Below are 26,079 nucleotides of genomic sequence, written 5' to 3' on the forward strand. Positions count from 1 at the left end.
ATCAATTTAAGTCCTGCTCAGAGAAAACGCTTGTCGCGTCACAGGGGTTTGTTACGCAAAATTGCTGAGAGAAAAGGTTGCTGGAAAAGGAAGAAAAAGCTAATCCAGCAGTCAGGTGGTTTCATTTTACCGTTGCTTATACCATTGATTAGCGGTGTAATATCCAAAATTCTTTAACGATGGAACACGCCAAGAAAATGGTACTTGTTCCACAGGAAAATGTACAACGCATTATGACTCCGAGTATTTCGATGACCAAATCCAGCCAAATCCTTTCAGATTTGGATCGGGAAATGGAAAAAATTCTACGTACACCAATGAAAACAGATGATGAGAAATGGACGTTGTACAAACAATGCCTGCATCGATTTTTTCATTTTTCGGGTGTAGAAAGAAGTCCACTGGTCTTTCCCATCACATCCGATGTTGAGAAAAATACAGATGCTGTACAAGGCGAAAACGAAAGAGATATAGACGCTGAAAACAAAGGAGTCGAAGTAGAAATCCCTCTCCATACGGAAATTGTATCATCGATACCTCAAAAATTACGTAAAAAAGGAGAGTTGCTTATCGCTCGATTGTTGTCATCTGGTAAAGTAAACTGGAGTGTTGACGGTACTGTAACCATCAAGGGTGGTGTAATTCCAGGATCTAACATAACAGATCTCGTTGGTGACGTCATGCGTGCACGCAAAAATGTCAATCCGAAAGGCATCGATTCATTTGTGGCTTTGCTTTCGGAAATCAATATGCCAAAAGAATTTATTGGCAATCCAAAACGATTGGATCTCATTCGTCGCTACGACTCTGCGGATAGTGTAAGGCCCGAGGAAACCGAAAGATCAAAACGCTACACTGCAACCGCCTCATCTAATTCATCAAGACCCGCAAAATTAAAAATTAATAAGCGTTGGACACCTTATCACTTCAGAAAATGAAGAATAAATTGAATGGCATACTTTCAAAAATTTATTACAGTCCATCGCATCCTGCTTCCTTCTCGGGCGTTGATAGATTATGGAAAGAGGTATCAACGCTTGCATCTAAAAAAGATGTTTTAAAATGGCTCCAGTCACAAGATACTTACACACTTCACAAACCAGTATGTAGGAGATTTCAGAGGAATAAGTACGTGGTTGACAACATTGACGATTTATGGCAGGCTGATTTAAACGATGTGAAACACATAAAGAAGCAAAACGACGGGTTTAATTACATACTTACTGTAATAGATGTGTTTAGCAAGTTTGCCTGGGCGTTACCCATTCGTTCCAAGACCGGTACCAGCATTTGCGATGCTTTTTCCACGATACTGAAAACGTCTAAACGGATACCCGTTAATCTCATGACTGATAAAGGAACTGAATTTTCTAACAGGCTTTTTCAGCAATTTTTAAAGAAAAAGTCTATAGGTTATTACCATTCAAACAATCCTGACACAAAAGCTGCCATTGTAGAACGATTTAATCGAACACTGAAGACGAGGTTATGGCGTTACTTTACTAAACACTCTACAGCTAGGTACATTGGCGTTCTTCAAGATGTAGTTGATTCTTACAACTCAACGGTTCATAGTACCATAAAAATAGCTCCATGCGATGTCAGTGAAAATAATGTCCTACAAATTTGGGAAAAGGCATACAAAATTAAATCTCAAAAAAGTAAAGGCCCACGTCTAAAAACTGGAGATTACGTTAGAATTAGCCGAGAGAAGACTACTTTCAGGAAGGGCTACAGATCCAACTGGACTGAAGAAATATTTATAATCGAGAAAGTGATCCGTCGCACACCAACGGTTTACGTTCTGAAAGATCTGCAGAATTAGGTAATTGAAGGTACTTTTTACGAACCAGAGTTACAAAAGGTAGCGTTTTCAAAGTTTAAAAAATTTAAAATCGATAAAATACTTAAAACGATGGGTAAGGGTGCCAGAAAAGAGGTGTATGTCAAGTGGAAAGGTTACAGCTCTAAATTCAATTGTAATATTCCTGCTTCATCGGTAAAGAAGTTGTAATGGAGGGTGAATTTTACTTAACTTTACCAAGTAATAGCTCAATTTCGACTTATGGAGGTAATACCACGGCTAAATTTACGACGCTCTTACCCCGTAATGTCACTCTTACGGGGAGCTGGGAAATGGCTTTGGTTGAAATTCATTTTCCAATGACTCTATGTAACGTGTACGGTAAACAACGTGAATATTCCGTCTACCATGGAGGAAGTAAGTATTCATTTTACAGAAAGCTTCCTGTAAATCATTACAGTTCTGTAAGGGAACTAATCAGAACTTTAAATGAAGACCTTGCTAAAATATCTCATCCTGACAGAGTTCAATTCTTCTATAACGAAAAAAGTGGCATCACAGTCAAGGCAAAAGATAGCGTTGTTCTATTCATGCCCGCTATTTTAACTCTGCAGTTGGGGTTCGAACCAGGTGAAGATATTGTAGCGCAAGGGATTTCTAAGCGCAAACCAGATCTAAACCTAGGGTACCCCTCTCAAATTTACGTCTACTGTGATATCGTTGAGCCGCAAATAATAGGGGACGTTGTGGCACCATTGCTACGTATAGTTAGTACAAAGGCCGAAATAAATCAGTTCGGTCTTGATATTAATCATGTGTTTAACAGGCCCTTTTACTTTCCCGTACTGAAAAGAGAATTTGAAACCGTAGATATAGATTTAAGGACGCACTCGGGCCATCCTATGCCATTCATTAGCGGAACATCAGTTGCAGTACTTCACTTCCGACAGCGAAGAAATCATGGTCAAAGTGAATAAGTATTCGGATCCCTACACTCGTTACTATCTGAATCAGGTGGGAAATGGCGTGGGGACAGTGTATAGAGGTGCTAGCTATCAGAAAGGTCATGGAATAGGTAGTTTTCTTGGAGGTCTTTTCCGTTCAGCACTCCCTCTTCTCAAAAGTGGTGCTCGGGCTATTGGTCAAGAAGCAGTTAAAACAGGTGTAAACGTGTTAAGTGACCTAACATATGACAATCAGCAACCGGTAAAGCGTATTTTACGCAAACGTGTTTTCGAGGCGGGGGAAAGTTTGGTGAAGAGAGCTGGAAATAAAATTCGGAAAATGACCGGGGGTGGATATCCTCGCGGAACACGCAAGCGAAATACTCAGTCGATCATTGACAATCGAAGAAGAAAGAACGGCCTTTCTACGAAAAGGAAAACGAATACGAAACGAATCGTTACCAAGCGTAAAAAAGTGAATAATACCGTAAACGGTGCAAAAGATATATTTTCTTAAAATGTCATTCCTACACCATCAGTTCTGCGAATGCACGAAGACAGAGTTAGACTTATTCTCACTCCCACCAACGCAGACGAGCATTGAAAATGGTCAGTGATTTCATTATAAACCCATTTCCACACTCGGAGACGATGCTCCTCTAGAGTTCGTCGTACCAGGACATGGCGATGAATACATCGATCTATCCCATACTCTAATATCGATTACTGCAAGAGTTGAACGCAGAGCGCAAGTAGCCGATGATGACTCTGTAATTGAACCGATCAATTTATGGCTTCATTCATTATTTAGCCAGATCGATGTACTCCTCAATCAAAAGTTGGTCACCCCGCCAAGTAACACTTACCCATACCGAGCTTACGTTGAAACACTCTTAAATTACGGCCCTGCAGCAAAATCATCGCATCTTACATCATCTCTGTGGTACGATGATACTCCAGGAAAGATGGATGACTCTCGTGAAAATGAAGGAGCTAAAAAAAGACGTAAATACACGGATGACGGGCGTTTGGTAGAAATGATGGGTCATCTACATTGTGATCTGTTCAACCAGGAAAAATTTCTTTTAAACGGTGTGGAGATGCGTCTTAAACTCGTCAGAACCAAAAGTGGTTTTAATATGATGGCTTCAAGGGATTATGAGAACGTTGCGGTAAAGTTATTGGACGCGGCTCTTCTCGTTCGCAAAGTAAAAATAAGCCCATCAGTATTGATCGCCCATAGCCGTGCATTGGAAAAGTCAACCGCTAAGTATCCGTTGAAGCGTGTAGACATTAAAACTGTTACCATTTCACGAGACGTTCAGAGTAAAACTATGGATAACATATACCTTGGACAACTCCCCAAGCGTGTTATAGTCGGATTCATATCAAACGCTGCTTTTAACGGAGATATGAAGAAAAATCCATACAATTTTCAAAATTTCGATCTGACCTTCTTATCATTGTACGTTGATGGCCAGCAAATTCCTTCAAAACCATTACAGCCAGATTTTTCGGGATCAGGACTTTTCCTCCAGGCTTATCACACTCTATTTTCCGGTACTGGTATCCATTTTCAAGATGATGGGAACGGGATCGCGAGAGAGGGTTACAAAGATGGATATTTCCTTACAGCGTTCGATTTAACGCCAGATTTGGAAGCTAATTCCAGTCATTGGAGTCTACAAAGACATGGAAGCATACGTCTTGAGGTCCGATTCAAAAACGCGTTGATAGAAACTATTAACTGCCTCGTTTACGCAGAATTTAATAATATTCTGGAAATAGACAGACATCGCAACGTCGGAGTGGATTACAGTAGCTGAGGAAAGACCGTCAGAAGACATGGCGTAGATAAGGGTGAGAGCGCGTAGGTGGAACAGGAAGAGGGGTGGGGGAAGAAAGATGGAAGGGGTGAGCACTTTTAAGGAGCTCCGGCTAGCCATTTCTTCAGTAGTTGAACCCTCTTCCTGAGCATTCATCCTCTCTGGTATCAGTGATTTTGTGGATTGTTCTACTTTGTTCACCATGGCTGCTTTTGTGGATATACAGTGTTTTAAAAGTGGGAAGGATTTGGTGGTGAAGGAGTTATCCATTGCGACTACGACATCCACTGGAGTGAAAACTTGGTTTTTTAAACCTCCTTATTCCGACAACGAGAGGTGCGACGCTGACATACAACAGGATAAGTGGCTTCGTGATAATTTTCATGGTCTTCGATGGGGTGATGGAGATAGGGCTTCATGATTTACGGTTTATCCTCCATGGAAATTTATCCGCTTGCTACTTCATATTCGCAAAAGGACGTGAGAAATGTGATATGCTTCAGAGAGTTTTAAAGTACAGGGTTGTGTTAAATATGGAAATCTTAGGCTGCCCTTCTCTCAGGAAAATAAAATGCAAAGGCTCTCGTAATGTTTGCAGTATAGAAATTCACCGAAAAACTGGATTTGAATGTGCATCGAGAAATAGTGCCAATTTACTTGACTGGTTTCTAACTACTGATGGTGAAAAATTGACATCGTCGTCTTTCCACAGGGATTCCTTCATGGGAGTGTCGCAAAAATTTGCTGTTAAAACAAAAGTACTTGCAGAGGCAGGGTTCTTTTACTCGGGAGATCGTGATGTTGCAGTTTGTTGTGTATGTGGCATTGCTCTCGGCTCCTGGGATCCTTGGGATCGTCCAGACAAAGAGCACTATAGGTGGAACCCATACTGTCCCCTGGTCAGGGTTCCCGTAGAGTTCGGACCACCCCACATAAAACATCATGAAATGAAGTGGAATTCGCATTATGAAAAGAGCTGCGATTGGCAGAATGAACAGCAATCAGCTTTCTCTAGCTCTCGGAAGTCATGAAGACACTCGTACATTTTTTAAAGGTGTGTTTGCCGCCGACAGACTACCAAGAAAGTGCTAACCCCCAAGTGCACTTATTGTAAACACGGACCCTGCGAGGAAGCAAGGTACGCATTGGGTGGGGATCTTCATCGACGAGAATAGACGAGGCGACTTTTTTGATAGTTACGGATTGCCGCCGTACATCAAAGAACACATCATCTTTCTCAACAGAGAGTGCAGTTCGTGGCGGTATAACAGAAAAAAAATTCAAGGGTGGACGTCAGCCACATGTGGTAGTTATTCCTCCGTCTTCCTCGCATATCGCTGCAAGGGTTTTACAATGAATCATTTCCTAAAAAAGTTTAACGCAGAAAATAATAAGAAAAATGACGAAGACATAATTAAACTTTACAATGATTTATTTGGAAAATATTGTAAAAAATGTGCAATCAATAGAAACTTATTGTCCGTGCAAATAGGTAGGGCTGCATACACGCTTCCGAAAACCCAACAGTGAATTTATGATGTGTCGCCATCTTGTTCTCCCTCCTCTCTCTCTGCTGTTCTACCCCCCTCCCCAACAAGCCTATTCACCCCCACCCTTCACTCAGGCGATCAGGGTATATAGTCTCTGGTACTCCTGTAGCAGCACAGTTCTACAGCGGATTCATCAGCCATGGCATCGGATGGAGACACTTTCCAGACACCAAGGAGGTCCTTCAAGAGAGGCCCTTCCAAGACGGCGGCCCGCGGCCGCCAAGCAGTGGAAAATATCACCAGCCAGCATATCAACCATCAATCAGCCCTGTGAGATCATCTTCTGAGGCGGGGTGCTCCTCAGAGACGTCCCCTACCGAAACTCGTCGAACCCCTCTTATCGGACTACTTGAGTGTTCATATAAACTGAATCATAGTGATACAAAGAGAGTGACAATCGGTGTGGATTTAGCCGAAGAGTGCTTTCCATTTATCACGATTGGAAAAGTTGGTGGTCTTTGTGTTAAACTGAATTATGGCTAATGGTGTGATTTACTTAAGTGTGAAAGTGAAGTGGCGTCATACTTTTCTGGAGTTGCGATCCCTCATAAAATCGCCTTTGGAAGGTACGTTTTAAAATTCAGGACTGTATTCGGGGCGAAGTCTATAGTCCTTGAAGTACCCGAAAATAGTGACGAGAAATCGGGAGTTTACCTTGCAAGAACATCGTGGAACGGACTTTTCAACATTGCCGAGTGTGTGCGCCTGCGGTGGAATGAACGAAATGAATGGTCTGTACGCATCTAAAATTGTGGACTTGAAAGTGGATTCCATATTTGATACCTTCAAGAAGGAGGTAGAAAATGGTGAAATATTAGATAGCATTCCTCGTGAAATAGTGAACCGCTCCCATTTCAATCCGGAAGATATCGGAAGCACTCCTAAGACAATGAACGTAAACGCTCTCATAGAGGAAATATGCTCCGTCCTTAGAACTCACGATGGAGAAAACTTTGTGAAAAAGGAAATGTTATTAAGAGATTCTAAAATACTTGGTCGAAGTGAGTGACAACATTTTTGCTGTATGCTTTTATTTTATAAAGACAAATAACCTGATATAATGGTCTTCATACTTTTTCATTATTATATTGTGTGTTAAATTTGGATTACTTTATATGTTTTGATTCTGTGAAAAATGAAATTATTGATATGCTATGTAATGACTTGTGTGTAACTTTTATAAGAAAAATAAAATTGTTCTCGAAGGAAATGTTATATTCTCCTCTTTTATTTAAAAATAACCTCTCCCTCTCCAATGTCTGTTAGAGTATAAGTGAATTGCAAGTAAAGTAGTGATCGGTTTTCTTATTTAAAAATCTCTGAGCGTTTCTGTTAGCCGTTTCGACAAATTCGTATGAATTCCATATTTAAATTTTGTTATTTAAAAGTGTGCTTGAGTTTCAAAGAAACATTTAAATTATTATATCACGACAAATAATTTAACAAGAAAAAGTGGATACGTTTAATTTTAGCATTAATATCCCCGTCACTAACTCTCTTGCGAACTCGGTAGTCAATTCAAAGTAATTATTCGAGTCGCCATATTATTTTTCGAATAGGAGTAGATGCTTTAAAAATCATTCGTAGAACGTTATATCACAACAAATAATTTAACAAGAAAAGTTGGATATGTTTAATGCTGACATTAATAACCCCGTCACTAACTCTCTTGCGAACTCGGTAAGTTAATTCAAAGTAGTTATTTGAGCCGCCATATTATTTTTCGAATAGAAGTAGATGTTTTAAAAAAATGATTCGAAGAATGTAGCATTCTTATAGCTCGGGAACTTGATTTCATTTTATTGCGAGAGTTGAACTCATGAGTAACTTACCAATTAAGAAAAGTTTAATTCCAAGCAGTTTTACTAGCCACGCAGTATTTATTTAGCCGAATAGAGCTTGGGAATTTGATTTCATTTTATTGCGATAGTTGAACCCATGAATAACTTACCAATTATGAAAAAAATTTGATAATTCCAAGCATTTTTAATAGCCACGCAGTACTTATTTTGTCGCAGCGTTTTCTTTCTAAGCTTCATCCCTCGCATTCGCGGCGTCGAAAACATTGCTCTTGTCATTACGCACTACGGTCTATAAGTTTCAAATGCTATTGTTTAACTCAAAGGTCTCGTAGCTTAGTGGCTACGGCGGATTTCTACAAACCTGATGATGACGAGGAGACGCCGGTTCAAGTCCACCCCATAGAATATTTTTTTTTATCCTACGCGAAGGGGTATTTGCATTTCCTTGTGGTAACCAAGGTCTCCAACCACCTAGCATTACCCTGAAACCTGTTTGAACGAGTTGGCGAGGGTGGGAGGGGAAAAGTGTCCTATAAACTGGCGGGAAAAATTCCCCTATGTTCTCAGAGGCAAAAGTGTCCTCAACAGACCAGAATGTGCTGGCCAGGGTAGTGGAGGGGGAGTGGAGGAGGAGAGTGGGAGGGGAAAAGTGTCCTCAAGAGACCAGAATACGCTCACGTGGGGAATTTTGGGGTTCGGGGGTGGGAGAGGCGGTGGGGGAGCGAGGGAGGGGGCGGGGGAGAGGGGGAGGGGAAAAGTGTCTTCAACAGACCAGTAGTCTACTACTATCGTTTAGGATCGCCAAAATTTCATCGGGACGTAAGTTTTCCCGAAGCGCCATCACTCACTTCCTAGCAGCTAATGAGGGCAGGCGTTGCGATTCGCACCTAACGCACGGAAAACCTTGAATGCGTTTTGACCTGTTGCTCACTATGCGTCGAATTGTTTGCGCAGGGACAAAGAAGGGGATATCACCACATGCATGCAGTCGCGGTTTAAGTGTTAAAGATGAGCTCTGAAAAAGTGATCCCGTCGTAAAATGAGACTGTGAACAGGAATCCAAGAGTGATCTACACGGATGAAGCTTCCCTTTGCTGTCACGTGCATTCATCAACGCAGTCAAAAGCAGTCGTAACCCTTGACTGGGCTCGCCCCCCTCCTACACGTAGGTAAGTGTTCGGTTTCAAAAGCGAAAAGTAAGTTTTATGTCAATAAACATCAAACTATTATTAATTTTTTTTATTTTACAGACCTTTATTTTTTAAATTACAATCTTACTTTAAACATATTAATGAACAAATTTTACTATTATTCTATACTATGAAGTATTTTTGAGGACATGGTAATTCTTATTAGGAAACAAACCTATTCACTGATAGTTCCATTGCTTTCAATGCAGTCAATGCAAGTATAAACAATGGTACCCATATGAGTTTTGCAAGTAAATTTTGTGCACGTACTGCATTTCAACGTGGTGTTATTGTTTTTACTCCGACCACACTTCATGCAGCGTCCTCTTTCTTTCCTTCCTTCTTCCCGAACGCGTCTCCTTTTCCCTGCTTCGCTCTCTAATCCCTCCACTTCTTTCGCTTGAGAATCCTGAACATGCCTTGAAATTATATTTTTTTAACTCGGCGGTAGATTCTGTTGCATTCTGTCTTTTAAGTGATCTATAACTAAGCTCAACGCCGAATTCTTCAAAAATACTCTCCTGCACTTATGTGGAATTATTCTTTATTTGACAGATTGTACGATACTAGAGCATTAATGCCAGCCAAGTTCAGCAACCCGAAAAACGGCGTCATTGGCCACCGTCTGGATCTTCTGGAAACGGAGAAGTTTCCACACGTTTGATCTATGGTGTCAAAACCTTCTTTGGTTCGGTTATAGTCCATAATTATCTCAGGTTTCTTGTTTTCAATGCAAATACTATTTTCGTGATGCATAATGGATAAAACAGTCACAGCTCTAATTTTATAGGCACGTACGACACGTTGCACTTTTTTGATGCCCAAAAAAAGATGATTCTATTTTTATTGGGAAGAAACTCAGATGGTGTTTCCCTTTTCTTTTTTCTGACGGTTCCAACAAATGTGATTTTGTTTCTTTCAAAAGCGATAATCCCAGTTGGTATACCAATTATCGCATGTCAGGTTTCTATTAGAACCTTTTATGTATTCAATGAGCCTGTGAACAAAAATGAAGGGCTGTTGTCTACTCTATACGGTTCAGCGGGCTGCTTTCCGCAATAAACTTCCAAGTTACAAGCATAAAATGTTGAAGCATCAGCAAACACGAACACCTTCAATCCATATCTAGCTGGTTTACTAGGTATGTACTGTATAAAACTATAACGACCTTAGATTTTTTTTACAAAACTTGACATACATAAGAGATCCCCTTCTTCGAGGCTGTAACCGCTCACTTGCCTGGTCTCGGCGTCTTGCATTTATGGCTAGGATTGACCCGTCTCGGCTGTCATCCTGCTCCTGAGGTACCTGGCTGCGGCTCGACAGGCACCACAGGAGCAGCAGGCGGGGCGGGCCCTATCAGTTTGAGGCAACGGATCGTGCCTCCTCGACCCTGCGGGCGATCTCGTCCACTGAGAGCGCAGTGATGGGGAATTGGCCTTGTTGCACAATGGCTGCCGGCTGCATGAAACGAGCGCAGTTGGCATCGAAGGCATCCGAATAATCGGGGTAACTCTGGATCCGGGCCCTCGAGAAGTGGGGTGATTTAGCCAGAGTGCTACGGCCTAACACGTTCACGACATAGCTACCAAGACGCCCCATGCAGTCTTCAGCGTCTGCATCTGAAAATACGGGAGCTGCGCCATCACACAGGCATTTGCCTCCGATGTGATACTTGGCAGGGTCCTGGGAAACCAAGGCGGCTCGCTCAACTAAGCCACGGAAGGGGCCTAAGTCGCCAATATAGGCAACTATGTCGCTATTCTGCAATTTTTTGAATGCCGCCCTTGCAACATAATGTTTATGCGTGCCTGCAGGCATCGAGGTGACCCTGAGTTCTATATCCTTCCCTGGAGTCAGTTCTTTTGCACACGTGAATGGCAGCCTATAGGTGACTTTGATGTTGCGCACCCCGCAGATGGTGAGTACTTGCCTCGTTCTGGCCCAGTGCCCCATGGTGTGCACCACATTACTCTGGACTTGCTGGCCAAGGTCCTTCACAGCCGGGACTATTTGTACGACCTTGCCGACGTACCCTGTCAAAGGCTGATCGCCTTGTGCTGTATGATGGTTTGTAGCCCACCATTGTACTTTTGTGGCTACAATAAGGGTGGCTGCAGACCGGATGAGGTCCTGGTCAACCCCTTCGGCAACATTCTCAGGTGCTCCCTCTTCATTCACATGCCAAAGACAAAGTCTCCATCGGGTACCCTGCCGTCAGCATCCTCTGTTCGGAGTAGCCCTAACTCGCAGGCGGCATACACCCCGGCAACTAGAATACGCCTCACTTGTACGTTACCTGCATAAATTTTGTGTGCAACTATGGCAGCGGACCTCACAATTTGCTCGCGCCTCACCACCGCAGACATGTTGGCGTTCACACACACCTGAGTTTCTGCGTCTGAGAGAGAGAGAGCGGGGTCCAATGTGGAGACTAGTCCAACTTCAAAGGCGCCATTAACCTCAGGAAGGTCTAGTTCCGCCATGGCAGCACAAATAAAGCACGCTTATAAAAGGAGAAGTGGTCTTACAGAATGGTTAGACACTTTGTGTTTTACGTTGTGGTGGCTCCAATTGATTGTCAATTGTCAAACATTCACTTGATGAATATGAATCTTTGCAGTTGTCGATGAATTTTTCAAGCACAGACCTTATCGGTGCCAACTTGTCTGGCTGTCTCCTTTCGTGTCTTGTTCTTTCATCGTCAAATCTCATACACGACAATAAAAACAAAAATCTCTTGTAAGACATAACAGCGCGATATATTTATATAACTATACCATCATCAGTCCAAAGTTCATGAAAGTTTGTATGATTAGATTTTTTTAATCCAATGAGATATAAAAGACCTATAGCAGCTTGAATTTCATTTTTATTTGTGTCTTTGATGCCTCTATCCCTACGCGTTTCTCTTGAATTTCCTGATCAGTATGAGGCAGTATTATTTCAATAATGTCAGAGTCAATAATTTTAGAAAAAGCTGCAAACTCATCTTTCACATTTTGGCCCCTCTTCTTGGCATTGGGAAACACTTTCACAATGTTGCATGCAGCAGTTCTACTAAACTTACTTTTACAAGGTTATTTACTCCATATAGTCGCTTTATCCCTCCCCAAGTAAAATTCGCCATTCCCGTCAGCAGAATGACTTTCTTCTTCCGATGAAGCTTGTAATTTAGATTCTGAATTATGTTGCTCTTCAAAATGTTGTTCATATTCTGAATCCGAATCACTGCTATCGATATCCGTCATTGGTAAATCTTCAAGAACCTCTGCGATCTCATGATCTCTCAAACTTCTTTTTGACCTATATAAAAATTACAAATAAACTCTGAAAAGCTGTCTTGCTTTACTTAAATCAAATTTATTCATTCCCAATCATTGTTATAACTATTTACGAATTTATCTAAAAATATATGCTAAAAAAGAACTATTTTTGTACGTATAGAGAGAAATAATATCAAAGATAAAAAACTATATGTAACAAAATGACTAAACCTCTTTCGGGCTTGCGGGCGGATAAGCTGCCAATAGATTTTCTTGCCCGCGAGCAAAACCCGGAGACGTTTATTCATAATACAAGTAGGTGTGGATAATGACATGAACTTACATGAATTTTCGTAATGCCGACACGCACTTCAGATGCACGGTAGATTAAGCTAGTAGATGCAGAGTAGAAGGAGGTTTTTTTCCACCGTTGTCAACGAGAGCACATAAAACTATGGAACGAGAGCTAAAAGAACAAAATGTACGAGATATCATCCCCGCACGGGGAGAAGAGTGTGATCTCTTCCTTTGGGGAGCCGCGCCCCCACGGACCCGAGCCCACCGAGGAGACAACCTCGTTAATAAAAACCGGTACGACTAGGGTAGCGTCCGGACAGTCTTGTGGGCCCGACTGTCCGTGTAAGGTGATACTATCTTGCCTTGGCCCTCCCACGTGTTTGCCGTGCGTGGCGACCCGTGTAGCAGGGAACGGGGATCATGGTGGTTGAGGGGACCTCTGAGGGATGGGAGATCCACAACACTCCACTTTGGCCCCTGACTCTCCTAGACGGCCGGCCGGGAACTAACCCATTCCCGGTCAATCGGCTCCTGGCGGCTCCTTTCGAGCGTACGCCAGGAAGGGTGAGCGTGATCCAAAGGGACACTGCCAAGAGCATTCTCGGAAGGCACGACTTATCTTCGGGGGAACCTGGCGCTCTGCACCGGCCCGCGGTGCATCGTCCCCTTGTTGGACTCCATGGTAGGTAGGACCCCGGAGATGAATATAATCAATGTCTATGGATACCCAAAACCAAACACCTATTGCCTCTAGGGAGACTAATCCCAGTAATCGGCTCTGTACGGAAAATGTACTACAGAATGATTACCCATCGTACCTAGTAACGAGCAGTATAGAAGAGGTAGCTTTGAAAGAAGTGTCTCCTTTCGTAATTGCGAAAGTGATCCAGGGATTGGTTGGCGACGTTAAAACGGCGAAGAGACTGCGGTCAGGTTCTCTCGTCATAGAAGTCAATAACTCAAGACAGGCAAAGAGACTGCTGGAGCTGAAGGAGTTCTTCCAAGTTCCAGGGAAAGTGGAACCACATAGATCACTAAATACTGAAATAGGCCGTCGTAGCATCTTAGGACCTTTCAGACTGCACGGAGGAGGAAATTAAAGAAGGCCTGAAAGATCAACACGTAATATCGGTATGCCGCTTGAAAACGAGGCGAAGCTGTACTCTCAAGGACACGAACAGCTTTGTCCTCACCTTCGCCCTTCCGAAGCTTCCCTCGTCAATTTATGTATGCTACAGCGCTATTCAAGTTTGACCGTAAGTTCCCAAGCCTATTTGATGCTTCCGTTGTCAAAGGTATGAACACACGTCTAGTTACAGTAAAGGAGAGGAACTCTGTGGTAGATGCTCTCTGAAGAAGCACGAAGGAGACTAGTGAGAAAGAAAAATGTGTGAACTGCCATAAAGAACATCCAGCGTGGTCACCATCCTGCCCAATGTTCATAGAAGAGAAGAAAATCCCAGAAATAAAAACCTCAAAGAAAGTAACTTACGGAGAGACCAAGAAAGAATTCAGAGCTCTACACCCTGTTTTCTCTGGAAAATCCTATAGCCAGGTGACGGCCAAAAAATATGTGGACGCTGCCGTGCAGACACACACGCCTTCTCTATGCGCGCAATGCAAAGGCGTGTTCCTGCCCGCCAAGTCTAAGAACTTAACAAGTATCAGCATCACGCAGGATAAAGGTAAGGCTACTGCGGAGAGTGACTCTTCGGGCGAAAACTCGCCCTCATCTAAGAAGGCCAAAACACTTACGCAAAACTCACTTTTAAAAATCGGACCTTGAGGAGGACGCAATATCAGACGATATGATGGACGCCGATCCCTCCGAGGTAGCTAAGCAGTTCAAATGCTCGACTAAGCCTCCGGAAAAGGGGAAGATGAGACTACGACGATCGTAGTCGACCGCATAAGGAGTTTTAAATATATTTATCTCTTTTTATTATTCATGAATTTTATGTTTAAAACCTTACAGTGGAACTGTAACGGTATTTGCCGACACAAGGAGGAGCTGTATGCGCTAATTAAGGATTCTAACCCACCCTGCGTATGTCTGCAGGAAACCCATTTGAAACCGTCTGACAGAATGTCATTACAGGGCTATAGCGTTTACCGCGTTGATGATGTTAGTGGCAATAGAGCCCAGGGAAGGGTTGCAATAGCTGTCCGGGAGAACATTAACTCTTCCCAGATCACGTTAAGAACCCCCCTACAGGCAATTGCAGTGTCTATAGGTACCCCCAGAGTTACCTTTTGTAACGTTTACTTGCCCCAGTGGGCACCAGTGAACAAGAATGCCCTTGAGTCGCTAGCCGCTCAGCTTCCAAAACCACACGTGCTGTTGGGGGATTTTAATGCTCATGACTCCCTTTGGGGAAGCAACAGAGCACAAGCTAATAGTAGAGGAAATCTAATAGCCAATTTTATTAATGATTTTAATTTCATTTTACTCAACAACAGTGAACACACTTTTAATAGTGAAAATGGAGAGTTCTCGGTTATTGACTTTTGTTTTTATAGTCGTAGTCTAGGAGATAGATTAAAGCTGTCAGTACATAACGACCTCTGTGGAAGCGACCATTTCCCTATTTTTATTTCGAAACCGAGTGGACGAATTTGCGATTATAACGGACACCGTACTTGGACGATCAAAAAGGGGACTGGTCCCTTTTTAGAAATCTTTTCAATTTTACATTTACTGACAACCGCAATGGAGCTGAAAATGCTTTAACCCTTACCAAAGCTATGTTGTCGGCAGCATCCCGAGGGCATCGATAGCTGCAAGGCGTCCACCCGTCCCATGGTGGAATAACGAGTGCGCAGATGGTATTGCCGCAAGGAAAAGAGCGCTTATAATCTTTCAAAAATACCCAACGACAATGAACCTGACAGCTTTCCGTCGAATCCGGGCCAAAGGCAGGCGGATAAACAAGGAAGCCAAAAAGGCTTCGTGTATTTCTTATGCGTCCCAAATAAACTGTCGGACTCCTATATCGAAGGTATGGGAAAAGGTGAATCAAATCACAGGAAGCCGAACGTCCACTGCTGTCACTGGCCTAAAAGTGGGACCCAAAATTATAACTTAAGTCGCGGAAGCATTTGTGGAGCACTTCGCTGAAGTAAGTTCTTCCAAAAATTATGACCAGACATTGATATCAATAAGACGGATAGCTGAGGCAGCCTCTCTGGATTTTGGTAATAGAGCAGAATTTCCATACAATGAGCCCTTGAATCTATGGGAACTCGAAGCTGCAATCGCATGCTCGAAGAATACAGCTCCGCGTGGCGATAATATCCACTATGCCTTCATACGGAATCTCCCCGTTAAGGCTTTTGCTGATATACCCTCAACATGCAACCGGATCTGGTATGATGGATCTTTCCCGGATGCATGGCGGGAATCTATAGTCATCCATGTCCTGAAACAGGGTAAGGATCGCAGCGATCCTGGGAGCTACCGCCCCATGTCACTCACAAGTAGCCTCTGTAAAATGATGGAGAGAATGGTTAACCGACGCCTGGTTTGGTATCTGGAAAGCCGAGACCTTCTCTCCAAAATCCAATGTGGATTCCGCCGCAACCGATCGACAACGGATCATTTCGTTAGAAGTACCAACTTTATACACGATACCGTTTTGCTCCGACACCACGCAATAGCAGTATTTTTCGATATATAAAACGCTTATGACCGATTATTGCGACACAAAATTTTTAAAACTCTGTTTTAAAACTCTCTAATTGATGAGGTTTTAGGGGCAACCTTTTAATTTTTATCAGAAATTTCCTAGAAGAACGGGTCTTTAGAGTTAGGGTCCACAACATCCTGTCAAGCTCCCGCACCCAAGAAAAAATTATGACCAGACATTAATATCAATAAGACGGATAGCTGAGGCAGCCTCTCTGGATTTTGGTAATAGAGCAGAATTTCCATACAATGAGCCCTTGAATCTATGGGAACTCGAAGCTGCAATCGCATGCTCGAAGAATACAGCTCCGCGTGGCGATAATATCCACTATGCCTTCATACGGAATCTCCCCGTTAAGGCTTTTGCTGATATACTTCCTCCTGTTCCTCAAGGTAGTATTTTAAGCGTCACACTGTTTGCTATCGCAATTAACAGCATTGAGGAATGCATAATACCTCCGGCAATCGGATCCTTATTCGTCGATGACTTGGCATTTTTTTGTCGGTTATCCACGCTCCATTCCGCTATGAGGCAAATTCAGATGACCCTCAATCGGATCGAGAAGTTGTCCAACTGCAATGGCCTTCGATTCTCGACTGAGAAGACAAAATTCATGCACTTTACCAAATACGTGGAGTATTCCCTATACCATCCCTGTTCTTCGGCAGAAAGAAGCTGCCTTTTGTGCAGACGACTCGTTTTTTAGGGCTGACCTTTGGCTTTCGGTTGAATTGGCGCGACCACATTTCTATTGTCCGGGACAAATGTTTTAAAAATTTGAACGTAACGAGAGTTTTAGCAAGTACGACATGGGGTGCTGACCGAACCACGATGTTCATGTTGTATAGAGCTTTGGTGAGGTCTAAACTTGAGTATGGTTCGGTTGCCTGCTCTTAGACCCGAGAGTCCTATTTAAGACCTTTGACTACAGTACACAATGCTGGCCTCCGGCTGGCCACTGGTGCGTTCAGGACCAGCCCGATTACTAGTATTTACGCTGACTGTGGAGAACCAACGGTGTCCATCCGCAGGAATATTTTAATGTGACACTATGCTGCCAAAAGTTAATCATTAAAAGCGCATCCTTGTTTTACTACAATTTTTAAACCTAGATTTTTGGATGTTTTTAACCGTAGGACAAGATCTACGAAGCCTTTAGGCGTGAGATTCCGTAATTTTATGAACGAAGCTGAAATCCGGCCACCCGAGGTCATCCACCAAGGATGCTCAGTTAACCCGCCGTGGGTCATTCCACGACCAGATGTCATTTTTTCTTTAGCGCGGGGAGCGAAGTCCTCCACTTTGGATTCGGAGTACAAGCTCCTTTTCAAAGAAGTTCTCGACCGCCAACCGCGGCTTATACCCATTTAAACTGATGGCTCAAAATCCGAATCAGCTTGTGCCTGCGCCATCATTCCTTATGATGGCGGCACGATATAAGCAAAACTAAACCCGCTCTGAGTATATACAACGCAGAACTTCTTGTCATAAAATATGCTCTGGCAAATATATCTGTACGCGAGTCCTATCTAATCTGCTCAGATTACTTAAGTGCAATCCGAACTATTTCAAATTACTACCCCTCTCATCCCTTGGTGCAGTCCATAAATGATACCCTTTACTCTTTCAACAGGAAGGGCATTACAATTTCTTTCATGTGGATCACACATGCATTCCTCTTCACCGAAGAGAAGCAACCTCCCCGCTGTGATAGCTGTTATTGCCATTTTACTGTGAGACACGTTCTGGAGGAATGCACAAAATACTCTCATGAACGTAGGAAACTAGTTCGAAACCAAGATATAAGAACCGCTCTGGGTTGTAATCTGTATAATATCAATAATGTAATACAATATATCATCAACACAGGCATAATTAAACTCATGTGACTTCATACAATGGGATACCCCTTTTTATTGAAAGCGCGTAATAGAACTCAATAAGCTTCCTTAATGTAAAGGAACCACGAGCGGTACAAATGACCCTGCTGTCGACGCACCCCTAAAAAACGCATCTCTACTACTACGGAGAGTGGTACGATCTAATGGGTATCCTCATTCCGAACAAATCATATTTCTGTCCACTTAATTTTTTCCATATCTGTTTGACCACCCTGAGGTTTTATGATCGGATTTTTCAGATGTCTGAATACCGAGTATGGAATATTGTATTCAAGGGCAGCATTACGAATTACTTAACCCTGATTTCAAAGCCTCTACAGCCTGATTGGTCTCTTCATGAGTCCTTTTGATGTAACGTTTTCCTCTTGGGCCAGGCTTATAATTTCGCGGCATAGTGATGGGTGAGCCTATTTACCCCACTTCGGACAAGATTAGCCACAATCTTCAGGAAAATGGCTGCTACTTTTCACTTAATAAGTTTAAAATTATCAAACTTTGGGGGTGGGAAGAAAAATAACGGTTTTTATAATTAATGAAAACGACTTTTGACTTCACTTTGACTATTTATGGCCAAACCTAGTTTTTTTACAATGAATATTCATACTATAATTTCTATATTTATATTATCATTTTTAGGGATAAATCAAGCATCTCAAGTGTAATGGCCAAGCCATATAATGATTTATTTAAACAAAAAATAGATTTTACAGAAAAAAATTCTAAGGGAATGTTGAAATTTTCCTAATCTTCTTGTTCCTTCTCTCCCTCATCAATTACACATTGAGAAATATCATCCACATTGCCCAATTCAGAATATTATGCTGCACTTCTTTTCCCTTCTAATTGTCTCTGGTTGCTGGTGTTGAACTGAATTTTTGCCTCTGTATTGATTAGTTTACCCTGAGGGAAATTCTTAAATTGGGAGGCTAGAAACAAAGGAGAAAGTAATGCCATTAAGCTGAAAGTTTCTAATTTTGATGAAAAAATGTAGAAGAATGGATACTTACTGCAAATCGCCTTGTTGATGTAAGTTTTGCTAAATGTAATTTTTCCATGTCCTCCATCCCAATTAATGCAACGAGCGATTTTATTCGTAAACATTTTTCTGAGTATAACGGCTGCAGAATCCTTTTCATCAGTCTGATCTATTGTCATTTGCCTAACATATGAAACCTGTGAGAATGGAAACCAAAATAAATTAATTGTAATTTTAACTTTGAACAGAAAAAGGAAAAATAGAAGGTGAGAAGTTGATGGATGATGAAGAGTTGGGGTAGCAGACAAGTTACTCACAAATGATTTGAAGTTAGATGGTGTTTTGAGGAACTCCTCAAAGTTGCTCAGGCCCTTTTCAGTATCCAAAAATATTTTTATATTTTTGGCAAGATCCGATAAAATATTTGCAGGCTTAAACATCTCGTCTTCTGGAGCAATATATGCGAAAAGTTTTCCTTGGTTTTTGGTAATACTGTGTTTAGTTTAATCTCAAGACTTTTCAGAGATTCCGCAACTAATATTTCACGTTCTGCAATGAGTTAAGAGTTACAAATAAGATTGGACAAAGCAAATTGTGTCTGAAAATCAGGGAGCAATAATGATGCCAACTTACTCTAATTATCACCTTGAATATTCGTTATCATTTTATCACACACCAAGAGCGTGTTTGTTTACTCAGCGCCTGTGAAAGATAAGAAGGAAAAGTTGGTAATTAATAAAATATACTAGTGAAGAAAAGAGACAACAGTTTCTTTTACAAAACAAGAAACTAATGATCCGTGTGTACCAAGGAACAGTTCAAAATTATCAGCATTAAAAAGCCATAACAGAGGGATAACTTTTATCGTATAAACTTCCGATCACAAAGCAAATTACTTTGGTACTCCTGGTTGCCTTCTCCAGATCCTCATTCCCGTCTTCTCATCCCTTGACTCTGCTGCGTTCATTTCATTCATTAGCGTGTTACTTGGGTGATGTTGTTGGATGATGCTTGCAGTGTCTTTATTTTTATACTTCTTGGCGTCACCCAGGTTTCCTATAGTAACCCGTTGTTTTGGTCAATCTTTGGGAATCCCTTCGGCATCCAATTTTCCCTTTTCCAGCCCCATGTCCGACTGCTGGAGACCATTACTCTCACTAGAGCTTTCTCTCTCCTGAATCTGTTGATCAGTATCCATCTTAATCTCAGATGGACATTTCTTCTCATTCACTGTATTAACAACAAGGAAGTATGAGATCCATAACTGTTTACAGCATTCAGAGATTGAGTTTTAACAATGAAAAGCAGAGTGAACACTAATTAACATACCTTTAACAAGTTTCATTGTCATTGATTTTGGAGTCTCATTTCCCTTCGATGTTGGCACAGATATAAGTTGACCATTTTTTTTCATTAGTTCCATATCTATTTCCTCATCATCAGATTCTGACTGCATTGTAGGAACTCTTTTGATATCCTTTCTTGGCTAAGGCATAGACTCGCATTGACTTATGCTTAGATCTTCATCATCGCTTCCATTTGTGTACCTTTCAGGTGCCTTCCTTTTCTTCTTCACACCTTTCAAGTCACTAGGTTCAGTGGCAATTGTATCTTCTGATTTATTCTGCTTCTCGGCAGCTATTCTGGCTTTATGGTGCGAATCTTGGTAGACAATGAAGGACTTATACTCGCAATCGTAGTTAACACAGAAAAGCCTCAGAAAGAAGTGAATAAGCAACAGCAAAAGTTGTCCACTTTACATCTGGCTCTTCCAGGCACATTACTTTCCTCGAGCGGTGGTCCACAGCTGCCTTTTTTGGAGGATTAGGCCAGTAGACCATTTTTTTCACCTTCAGGGAATATCCATGGCTCTGGCCAGGCTGGCACTTCTCTCTCCCAAAAACCTTGTGCACGCACAAACCTCCAGGCCCTTCTCGCAGCCCTCCTCCGCATTCGCATAGCTATCGCCTCATCAATATCTATCATCCTCGCGAGGAAGTGAAGCCGTCTGTTTCGAATATTGATGTACCTCTGGTATGCGGCCATCATCTGTAGGATAAGGACATCCATCTTTCTTTATTCTAACTTCAGCAACCTACATGATCAGAATAAGATATTTTCAGAGATACATGTACTTCCCCCTCCTTATGAAATACGTTTTCGCGCATATAATACCTTAAATACGCGTTGAAATGTAAAATAATGCCTAAAATACACGACGAAATATATAATGATTTCTTAAATACACAGTGATATCGGAACCCTACTTACCGCAACCGCTTTGCTTACTGCCAGTCACTTGTTTCCTTTGATTTCAGCTCTGGAGGTCAGCACAGGTTTGACCATCATTGTGTGAATGCAAGATAGTTCTGACAATCGCTCAGACAATCGTAACGTGAATGAGGCATAACGTTGGCCCTTTCCAGGTAACTTTGGCCCAGTGACGTTTAAAGATTCATAGTTCTGTATTTTTGCCATTTGCATTGAGTTTTCGCCTTAGTTCTTGCAGTAGTCGACAGGTAGCAGAACTACCTTCTCTCCTAAATTAGTGTTGGTTTCAGTTCCTTACAATAGACGGAATTTTGAGCATTGGCGGTTATGTATAATACGCAAATTAATATGATTTTTTCCAAGAAGAAATGTTGTATTTTAGTTTTCATTTTTATCCGAATGAAATAAAGGTTAAAATCAAGGAAATTTGAAAACAGTATACTAAGGGGTAATTTGGGTAGGGTATCTTTGCTCCAAGTCATGGTTTACAACTAGATATAAATGCTTTTATTAGACTGGGCCAGAGTAACTCCAATTCATGATAACTTATTGTTAGACCCAAAGTTTTGAAAAAAATTCTGGTTTATAAATAGTTCGTAGGCTCAGAAACTGCTTTAAATTGGAGGTACCTTTATGGACGCTTACCAGACATGGCAGAGACGCTGGAAAAATATGTTGAGGCCGAAGGACAGTACTTTGGGTAATTTAAAGTTTTTGTGATAATCTGCTAAATAAATTACTTAAATAATTACATTACTTTCGGAACGTCATCTCTGTTGTATGATTGCCATCGCAGCCAAGGTCTTTTGTGGATTTTCTTCGCGCGTCGTGCTTTAAGAAACTCGCACACGAGATCATACCGAAGAAACCGACCTTTTTAAAGAGGTGGAGCAGGAGAGGCGTTCTAGTTTGACTCGGAACTATCCCAGTACGAATAGTTAATGTCACTGGCGGTTAAACTGACTCGTATTAGGGATCCCAGTCGACATGATAAAATCTCAGGTTTTTCATAACTCTTTTAATGAATGGTTGTGGTATTAGACATGCAATTGAAAGTATTTGCTACAATATATGGTTCAATTCAACTTTAGTTACATTTTGTTCTTATAAGGAGTACTGAAAGCTCTATTTGCCTTCTTCTGAGCATATACATTCTAAAGTTGATTCATAGCTAGTAGACATGTTTGCCCATAGCAACGCATCTGCTGTTTACATGATCGAGCAGTTTCGTTTAGAACAAAAGAATCCAACTCTCCGAGTGCTCTGCGAATTGAAAATGAGTTTTTTCATCTCAGTGTTGAAAGCGCAAAGAATTGAGAAGAAGAGAATATATTATGAGAAGGAGCGATTGAATGCCATCGCAATCCACTCGAAGAAAAAACCGAAGATAACTCTAGCCGACTGGTTCAATCGTTGCTTGGATTGGTAACGTAAATTTAAACATTTCTTCCCGCTTGTATTAATATAATCTTTCTCTAATTAATAGCCGAATCGGAAGCATATTCGGTGAAATGAGATTTAATCTAATCTCTGGTTTTTGACCTGGCTACATGGACAGAGTGATAAATTTGTAACGATGAAAAAATTCCCCGATATTTCCAGGTTTTCTAGGCAATCGCTTTGTTTTCTAGGGTGCCACCCAGTTCTAGGTGTTTTTCAGAAAGATATGCATAAAATTAATGCATGAAAATGGTGTTTTTTCATATAGATGACTATCTTAGTATAAATAAGCGTTTGCTTAGATAATCACAGCGTCTATAGTTGTAAGATTGGAGGAATCTCAATAGTACATTAAAAAACTTCGTCTACATATTTCATCCCGTATCCCTCTCCTGAGGTAAACAGCAACAGTATTCCTACAGCATTTATCAACGTTCTGTATTCCTTGTATTTCATCTGTAATCATACTGAAGCTTAGGAATACTATCCGGAAGTATTCCTGATGAAGAGGACCAATGATGAGGGAAGATTCTCTCTTTTTATAAACATTATTCTTTTTTCTTTTCTCACTTTCCTTTAAACAGTTCTGCAGGGAGTCTATTCCATTCAGTAATCGTCCAGTTGAGGTACGAGAATTTCTTTACGTTAGTCCTTTGTGGCCGGCATTTCATCTTGTATTGGTGATCGTTCCTACCAATATTAAATTATTCTATCTTATTCAATCAATCTATTCAATCTTCTTCTGTGGTTCCCCCCATACCTTTTCCCCCTTAAGTGTGCGGAAGACTGCGCAAAGCGTATTTATTTTTCCTCTCTGTCCTAGCCAGTGTTTTATTAGTTTTTCATCGGGAGTCTGCGTAGATTTTATGATGCTATTCTAATATTGTCACATTTGAACAATTATTTCTACACCATTTAATAAGTTGATTATTCAACAAGTCTCGGCCAAGCATCGCACAGAGACTCAAACTCAGCTTCAGTTGAACTGGAACAAGCGACAACTGGCTGGCCATTTTTGCGTTACATGACACTGAAGTTTGCCGATCTACATTTTGCACTATGTAATGTCTCACACTCTTGATGCACTCATTCTACGCTCTACATAGCTATGTACAGTGTACACATTTATTCCATGTTTTTAACCGCATCGAGTGACTTTGAGATAAAGTATTGTCGGTGTTACCTTCTCAGAATGTTGATATTTTTTCTTTATGCTAAGGCAGTAGTTGGAATCAAACTAAAAAGTCACTAGTATTACTTGCTAAATCCAACTCAGTGAAGAGTGAATGCAATATTCACTCGGATATTTATTTCTTTACTCTAAATACGACGTACCTCTCCCGAAGTTTGCATGTCTTGGACATACGGCTGTGGTCAACTGAATTTCCAACCCCCACTTCCGGTTTGCGAGACGCTACACTGATAGCAGTCGAAATGAAGACGCGCTCTGATTGGCTATTCTTAAAACACGAGGATAAACATTGGAAAATCAATTGACTTAAACGTCGATTGAGGAATAGCACTAACGGCGTAGGCTAATTATAGAGTTGCCCTAAATAAGTGAGGCACCGCATAAGGAGAGGAAATGCATGTGAAATGTTGCATGGGACTATTATTTCCTACCCCTGTTACGGGATGAATAGTTGGGAATTCAGCATCGGGTGCTGCGATATAGAAAAAGTAACCGCGCGTAAAGACTAGTACAAATTTCTATTGCTAGACATGGGTCTCTACCAGGGTTGCAAGCGAAAAACAGACAGATTGAATTTGAGTTTAATAAATTGAACTTTTCGAGGGGCTTGGATACATCTACATAATACCCTGCGAGCCACCTCTAGGGTGTTTGGCAGGGGGTGAAAAATTACCAACATGCAAGAGGACCGCCACATGCACACCACACGGTCATAAACATATTACGCACACTAGAAAAATATACATGCTTATTCATAAAAAAATTGCTAATGGTTAACAAATACATGCAAGATTAGAACTGTGAAAAAACATGCAATGAGTGATCCTAGCGAGCGATGCCATTAATCCTATCAATGGAGACAGCGTTGCTATCCTTAATAGTACGTAGGAAGGATGACATTTTAAATTTCTCCGTTTTGCGGTCGATTTGTTTTATTTTATTCTCATGATCGCGTCTACCATAGTACGATGCTAAACGAAGGATATGATTCACGTCGTCTGAGAAAATATCTTCTTCGAATTTCCTAAGTAAGTTAAGCCTATACTTCGATCGACGCTCCTGTAAAGATTCCCATCCTAACTCGTGTAACATGCTTGAAACGCTGCACTTTTTGTCGTAACAACTCATCACAAATCTGGCCGCCCTGCGTTGTACTCGATTGATTTAAGATAAAATGACTTCTTTTAATATTCAATCTCCTCACTCTACATCCGACAAGGAAAGGCTTCTCAAGGGGATTTGAATATTGGAATGAATTTCTCCTTCGCTCTATTATAGCTTAACGGCATTGATTTGAACTCAATTTCAGGAGGAATTGGCCATGCTTGAAACCGTGCTTGTACCTGCCTTACCTCCCAAGATGGGCTCTTGCAAAATTTATGGGAGAAGATGGCACTTTCAGAAACTTTGTTATTAAGAGCGTTGTTGGTTTCCTCAGTAAGTTTTCATTAGAGTACCTACCTAAATATTAGCATTTAAGCTTAATTCACGATTGGCGTCAACTTTTACTTCAAACTCGAGTTGAGTACAATAGGTTCTTGTGGACGTCAGTAACGATTTCGTGAAATAGCCAACTTCAAGCCAAGGCTAAATTTGAAGGCTGGAAATTAACGTTGACGGCCTGACTTCAGCGCATGTTTAGTACAAATGCGGACTTAGGATTACAATTTCTCCCCCTTGTAAGCAAATAGAATACTATATCGACGTACTTAGGCTCCGCAACTGGTAAAACAATCTTTGGGGAAATAGAGCCCTAATTTTATTTGTGCGAAGAAATTGCTGAGTTTTCAGAAAGCTTCCTAATTTCTGTAAATTGCTGAAATGGAGTGCCTTCTTCAGTCTTTTCATAGTGCAGATTATACGCAGCAAGGGTAATCGCAGCTGCTAAAACTGTCTTACAACGCTGATCCATACTTCGCTTTTCCTTTGGTGAT

General features: G+C 41.4%; 1 protein-coding gene across 1 annotated transcript in view; it reads left to right on the forward strand.

Annotated features, from left to right (window-relative positions):
- Window positions 1–22,623: 22,623 nt before the first annotated feature.
- LOC124169515 (DC-STAMP domain-containing protein 2-like) overlaps window positions 22,624–26,079 on the forward strand; it is a gene marked incomplete at its 3' end in the record, with an annotated part of 58,754 nt that continues 55,298 nt past the window's right edge. Inside the window, exons 1-2 of the mRNA XM_046548148.1 lie at window positions 22,624–22,938; window positions 25,455–25,582. Coding sequence (XP_046404104.1) covers window positions 22,694–22,938; window positions 25,455–25,582 — 373 coding nt within the window. The remainder of the gene's footprint in view (window positions 22,939–25,454; window positions 25,583–26,079) is intronic.

The sequence above is a fragment of the Ischnura elegans genome, chromosome 12 (assembly GCF_921293095.1).
Source record: "Ischnura elegans chromosome 12, ioIscEleg1.1, whole genome shotgun sequence".
Classification (NCBI taxonomy): Eukaryota; Metazoa; Arthropoda; class Insecta; order Odonata; family Coenagrionidae; genus Ischnura; species Ischnura elegans.